The following is a 6,652-nucleotide window of genomic DNA, read 5'->3' as shown; positions in this document are numbered from 1 at the left end:
ACAGTATCATTCTTATACAGGATAAAGGGTTACATCTTCAACTTTTCTGACACTCCCCTCTGCCTCTCCATACTCCCCCTCTCTATCCTCCCTCTCCCCTCTTCCCTCTCCATCCTCTCCATCCTCCCCCTCTCCATCCTCCCCCTCTCTATCCTCCCTCTCCCCTCTTCCCTCTCCATCCTCTACCTCTCCATCCTCCCCCTCTCCCTCTCATCCTCCATCTCTATCCTCCCCCTCTCCCTCTCATCCTCCATCTCTATCCTCCCTCTCCATCCTCCCCCTCTCCCTCTCATCCTCCATCTCTATCCTCCCTCTCCCCTCTTCATCCTCCCTCTCTATCCTCCCCCTCTCCTCTCTCCCCTCTCTTCCCTCCCTACCTTCAGCAGTTCCAGTCCAGAGCGGATGGCAGTATCCTGGGTGACGCCCTCCTCGTCATCATCAGCTGTTCCCTCAATGGACTTGTTCAGAAGCTTCACCAATGCGCTGAAGAGAGAACCAGGTAGTTAGTACTTATATATAACCATAACCAGGTAGTTAGTACTTATATATAACCATAACCAGGTAGTTAGCACTTATATATAACCATAACCAGGTAGTTAGAGGCAAGAGATCTCTCGCCAGCCAGATACTGAGTGTGGAGCATGAAAATCCGGATTCCTTGGTTATTGTGCTAGGCGACTTTAACAAAGGCAATCTCACTCAAGAACTCCCAAAATATAGACAATTCATCAAATGCCCTACCAGAGAAGGAAACACCTTGGATCACTGCTACTCTACAATCAGCAAAGCATACCATGCGGTCCCCCGAGCAGCACTGGGTCACTCTGACCACGCCATGGTCCACCTGATTCCTGCATACAGGCAGAAGCTAAAGCGCTGTAAGCCTGCTGTGAGGACATCGAAACAGTGGACCAGTGAAGCTATGGAGGATCTGCGGGCGTGCTTGGACTGCACTGACTGGGACATGTTCACGACTGCTACCAATAGTCTGGATGAGCTCACAGAGGCTGTGACATCATACATCAGCTTCTGTGAGGACTGCTGTATACCAACACGCACCAGGGTAAGCTACAACAACGACAAACCCTGGTTTACAGCTAAACTCAGAAGGTTGAGGTCAGAGAAAGAGGCCGCGTTTAGGAGTGGGGACAAAGACAGTTTCAAGGAGTCGAAGAACAGGTTTAGCAAGGCGGTGAGGGAGGCTAAACGACTGTACTCAGAGAGACTAAAACACCAATTCTCTGCAAACGACTCTGCTTCTGTCTGGAGAGGACTCAGGCAGATTACCAACTACAAGCCCAGAGCCCCCCACTCCACTAACGACTCCCGCCTGGCCAACGACCTGAATGAGTTCTACTGCAGATTTGAAAGACAATTGGACAGTCCTGAACTACCCCTTCCCACCCAGGAGGCCTCCCACCTCCCCCCCCTCTACAGTGATGACTCTCCATTCAGGAGGGTGAAGTTAACAGACTTTTCAAGAAGCAGAATCCCCGCAAAGCAGCTGGGCCGGACTCTGTCTCTCCAGCCACCCTCAAGCACTGCGCTGACCAGCTGTCTCCGGTGTTTACCTACATCTTTAACACCTCCCTTGAGACATGCCATGTGCCAGCCTGTCTCAAGTCCTCCACCATCATCCCTGTGCCCAAAAAGCCAAGGCCAACAGGACATAATGACTACAGACCCGTCGCCCAGACCTCTGTGGTAATGAAGTCTTTCGAGCGCCTGGTGCTGGCACACCTTAAATCCATCACTGACCCTCTACTGGACCCCCTGCAGTTTGCCTACAGAGCCAACAGGTCTGTGGACGATGCAGTTAACATGGCCCTCCACTTCACCCTACAGCACCTGGACTCCCCAGCATCCTATGCCAGGATCCTGTTTGTGGACTTCAGCTCTGCCTTCAATACCATCATCCCCGCCCTGCTTCAGGACAAGCTCTCCCAGCTGAACGTGCCTGATTCCACCTGCAGGTGGATCACAGACTTCCTGTCTGACAGGAAGCAGTGCGTTGAGCTGGGAACACAAGTCTCTGACTCCCGGTCCATCAGCACCGGATCTCCTCAGGGCTGCGTCCTTTCTCCTCTGCTCTTCTCCCTGTACACCAACAGTTGCACCTCCAGTCATCCGTCCGTCAAACTCCTGAAGTTTGCGGACGACACCACCCTTATTGGGCTCATCTCTGGTGGAGACGAGTCTGATTATAGGTGGGAAGCGGCCAACCTGGTGACCTGGTGCAGCCAGAACAACTTAGAGCTCAATGCTCTTAAGACAGTGGAGATGGTTGTGGACTTCAGGAGGAACACAGCCCCACTCACCCCCATCACCCTGTGTGACTCCCCAGTCAACACTGTGGAGTCCTTCCGCTTCCTGGGCACTATCCTCTCCCAGGACCTCAAGTGGGAACTGAACATCAGCTCCCTCATCAAGAAAGCACAACAGAGGATGTACTTCCTTCGGCAGCTGAAGAAGTTCAACCTGCCAAAGACAATGATGGTGCACTTCTACTCAGCCATCATTGAGTCCATCCTCACCTCCTCCATCACCGTCTGGTACGCTGCTGCCACTGCCAAGGACAAGAGCAGACTGCAGCGTATCATCCGCACTGCTGAGAAGGTGATTGGCTGCAATCTGCCTACCCTCGAGGACCTGCACACCTCGAGGACCCTGAGGCGAGCGAGGAAGATTGTGGCCGACTCCTCCCACCCTGGACACTCCCTGTTTCAGTCACTCCCCTCCGGCAGAAGGCTGCGGTCCATCAGGACCAATACCTCACGCCACAAAAACAGTTTCTTCCCTTCCGCTGTTGGCCTCTTCAACAAGGCCAAGGGACCACACTGACTCTAATGACTTATTGCTTAAAACACACTGCTTTTTGCACTGCATTACAAAATGGTATCTTGTACATTTGTATTTTTTTGTAATATTTGTATTTTTATATTGTAATTTACGGCAACTTATATTTTATTGTATATTTAATTCTATTCTAATCCCACTTAGTACTGCTAGTTTATGTACCCTTAGTATAGATAGTCCACATATTTAAATTTTAGGTATATGTTTATTGTATGCACCTTCCTGCCAAAGCAAATTCCTTGTCTGTGCAAACTTTCATGGCGAATAAATCCCATTCTGATTCTGAGAGAGCTGCAGTTACACCTGGCCTCCACTAGGTGGAGGAGTGCAGACTGCCTCCCACCATGATGGGAGAGACTATGGGACATGATGCCTGTGAGCATGCCTGTGCAGGTGTGTGTATATGTGTTTCAGGGTTTCAGGAAGTCAAATTTAAGACCTTTTTAAGACATTTTAAGACCATAAAGACTGAAATTTAACACCTACACGACGCATTACCAAAAAAATATTCAAATCAAAGAAATTCTGAAATTGATGAATGATATTTCAATTAATTCAGTCATTGAAAAAGCATTAATTTAATTTACAGATAAAGCAATCACATTAGTAACCTTCCACACCCAACAACGTGCCAAATCCCCAAAACCTTACCCACAAAATGAAAATAGGCTAAACAAACTTGCCCTCAAATAGAAAGTGTGTAGCTTGTGTTTCTCCGCTCTGGCGTGTGACTCCAGCACCTTCACACCCAGAGTCCCTAATTGAATATTTTTTGGGCAAAGTTTGCAGCGAGCCTTGTACCTGGAGCTGGGTACCGCCTGTAACCAACAGCGGAAATCACTGTGATCTAGCCATGTCTCGTTGAAAGTACACTTTCCCATTTTCCACAAGTAGCCGAACTTTAACAAACTCTGAGGAGAAGCTGACGTATTTCGCGGGCAGGTATTGCATTTATCACAGGATTTGTAGTTTTATCACTGCGTACAGACCAACACCAAGATCCCCCATAAGGAACTACAAAACACCGAACCAACGTTCTGAGGGCAGCGTTCTGCTGGTTTTGTAGCAAAGACTCTAGAGCTCCGCTTTGTAGGCTACGACAATTTTTTTTTCCTACTTTGTAACTTTCTGAGGCCAGTGTTTCTGGAAATGAATGAGGGTAAAACCTTTTTTAGACCTGACTAAATGAAATTTAAGACCTCGGATGAAAATCTGGCCGTTTTTAAGACGTTTTAACCCTTGTGTTATCTTCGGGTCATTCTGACCCATCAGTCATTGTGACCCACCATCGTATTGCGACAACTTTACCGCATACAAAAACAAAGTGAAGCATTTTCTTTTAACTGTCGGGCTGTCTCAGACCCCACACTTTGCGAAGGTTAAAAGAAAATTATATTGATTTGTTTTTGTATTGGGTCAAATCAAATCAAATTTATTTGTATAGCCCTTTTTACACGCAAGCATGTCACAGAGGGCTTCACATATGCCCATAGAACACACTGCTTTTTGCAGTGTGTATTGGGTAAAATTGGGTAAACACAACGATGGTTCGTTGTGAACCTTTGGGTCATGTGACCCAAAGGCAGCACAAGAGTTACGTCCTTAAATTTCAAGTTCAGAATTTTTGAATTGTTATGACCCCGCAGAAACCCTGGTGTGTGTGTGTAGGTGTGTGCAGGTGTGTGCAGGTGTGTGGTACCTGATGGCCTCTGAGTCGATGTGGACAGGGGCAATGCGCTCCAGCAGGAACTTCACCATCTCCAGGAAGGGGTTGGTGGGCTGCTTGGGGAAGGTGAGCTTACGGGTGATCTCCCTCTGAAAGCACACACACGTTAATATTACATCGGCAGATTTATGCAACCCGGCACACAATAATCACCATCTGTATGTTTGTGTGGACATGGCTGAATGTTTTTCCTATACATTGATTTATTTGTGTTTTATTTATTTTTTTACTGTTTAACATGTCAAAAAAATATTTGACATTAGTGCTGCGCGCAGCGCATCGATGCACTCAGCCCTTTCTTGCCCTGCTCACATTCTCTCTCTCTCACTACAACGAACCAAGGGGCAACATCTCCGCTTTCTCCCACTGTACGAAAATAATGCCAAAATATCCCGTATACGGGTGCTGCCATCTTGCGCTGGTGATGTGGTTTGGAGCCAGAGTCTGGCAGTAGAGATGTGTGGTGGCGTGGTATCCAGGTCCCGATCGACACTCGCCAGACCCAATCGCAAGCACACTAACATGTTTTTCTATCGTCAAATAATAATCTGATTCTGATTTTTTGCCCTCAAATTTTGGGGATCTGAATTTCACCGTTCGAATTTCAGCAGCCTGAATTTTGTTCAATTTGAATGTCTGAAACTTGAAAATGTCATTTTTATTAATATAATTTTTGGGATATACATTTTACTGTTTGAATTTCAGCATCAGGAGTTAACTGGTTAGCTGTGTGTGTGTTGAGGCAGCAGGAGTTAACTGGTTAGCTGTGTGTGTTGAGGCAGCAGGAGTTAACTGGTTAGCGGTGTGTGTTGAGGCAGCAGGAGTTAACTGGTTAGCGGTGTGTGTTGAGGCAGCAGGAGTTAACTGGTTAGCTGTGTGTGTTGAGGCAGCAGGAGTTAACTGGTTAGCTGTGTGTGTGTTGAGGCAGCAGGAGTTAACTGGTTAGCTGTGTGTGTGTTGAGGCAGCAGGAGTTAACTGGTTAGCGGTGTGTGTGTTGAGGCAGCAGGAGTTAACTGGTTAGCTGTGTGTGTGTTGAGGCAGCAGGAGTTAACTGGTTAGCTGTGTGTGTTGAGGCAGCAGGAGTTAACTGGTTAGCTGTGTGTGTGTTGAGGCAGCAGGAGTTAACTGGTTAGCGGTGTGTGTTGAGGCAGCAGGAGTTAACTGGTTAGCTGTGTGTGTGTTGAGGCAGCAGGAGTAAACTGGTTAGCTGTGTGTGTGTTGAGGCAGCAGGAGTAAACTGGTTAGCGGTGTGTGTGTTGAGGCAGCAGGAGTAAACTGGTTAGCTGTGTGTGTGTTGAGGCAGCATGAGTAAACTGGTTAGCTGTGTGTGTGTTGAGGCAGCAGGAGTTAACTGGTTAGCTGTGTGTGTTGAGGCAGCAGGAGTTAACTGGTTAGCTGTGTGTGTGTTGAGGCAGCAGGAGTTAACTGGTTAGCGGTGTGTGTTGAGGCAGCAGGAGTTAACTGGTTAGCGGTGTGTGTTGAGGCAGCAGGAGTTAACTGGTTAGCTGTGTGTGTGTTGAGGCAGCAGGAGTTAACTGGTTAGCTGTGTGTGTGTTGAGGCAGCAGGAGTTAACTGGTTAGCGGTGTGTCTTGAGGCAGCAGAAGTTAACTGGTTAGCTGTGTGTGTTGAGGCAGCATGAGTTAACTGGTTAGCTGTGTGTGTGTTGAGGCAGCAGGAGTTAACTGGTTAGCGGTGTGTGTGTTGAGGCAGCAGGAGTTAACTGGTTAGCTGTGTGTGTGTTGAGGCAGCAGGAGTAAACTGGTTGGCTGTGTGTGTGTTGAGGCAGCAGGAGTTAACTGGTTAGCTGTGTGTGTGTTGAGGCAGCAGGAGTTAACTGGTTATCTGTGTGTGTTGAGGCAGCAGGAGTTAACTGGTTAGCGGTGTGTGTGTTGAGGCAGCAGGAGTTAACTGGTTAGCTGTGTGTGTTGAGGCAGCAGGAGTTAACTGGTTAGCTTAACTGGTTAGCTGTGTGTGTTGAGGCAGCAGGAGTTAACTGGTTAGCGGTGTGTGTGTTGAGGCAGCAGGAGTTAACTGGTTAGCTGTGTGTGTTGAGGCAGCAGGAGTTAAC

General features: G+C 48.0%; 1 protein-coding gene across 2 annotated transcripts in view; it reads right to left on the bottom strand.

Annotated features, from left to right (window-relative positions):
* The window catches only part of LOC134033393 (sister chromatid cohesion protein PDS5 homolog A), a 31,245-nt gene that overhangs the window by 2,969 nt on the left and 21,624 nt on the right, over positions 1-6,652 (bottom strand). For both annotated transcript variants that reach the window (XM_062477529.1, XM_062477530.1), the window contains exons 17-18: positions 4,556-4,671; positions 378-483 (exon numbers count right to left, since the gene is read on the bottom strand). In XM_062477529.1, the coding sequence (XP_062333513.1) occupies positions 378-483; positions 4,556-4,671 (222 nt within the window). The remainder of the gene's footprint in view (positions 1-377; positions 484-4,555; positions 4,672-6,652) is intronic.

Source organism: Osmerus eperlanus, chromosome 14 (genome assembly GCF_963692335.1).
Source record: "Osmerus eperlanus chromosome 14, fOsmEpe2.1, whole genome shotgun sequence".
NCBI lineage: Eukaryota > Metazoa > Chordata > Actinopteri > Osmeriformes > Osmeridae > Osmerus > Osmerus eperlanus.
Note: the sequence above shows the minus strand (reverse complement) of the source record. Positions and strands in the feature narration are given on the sequence as shown.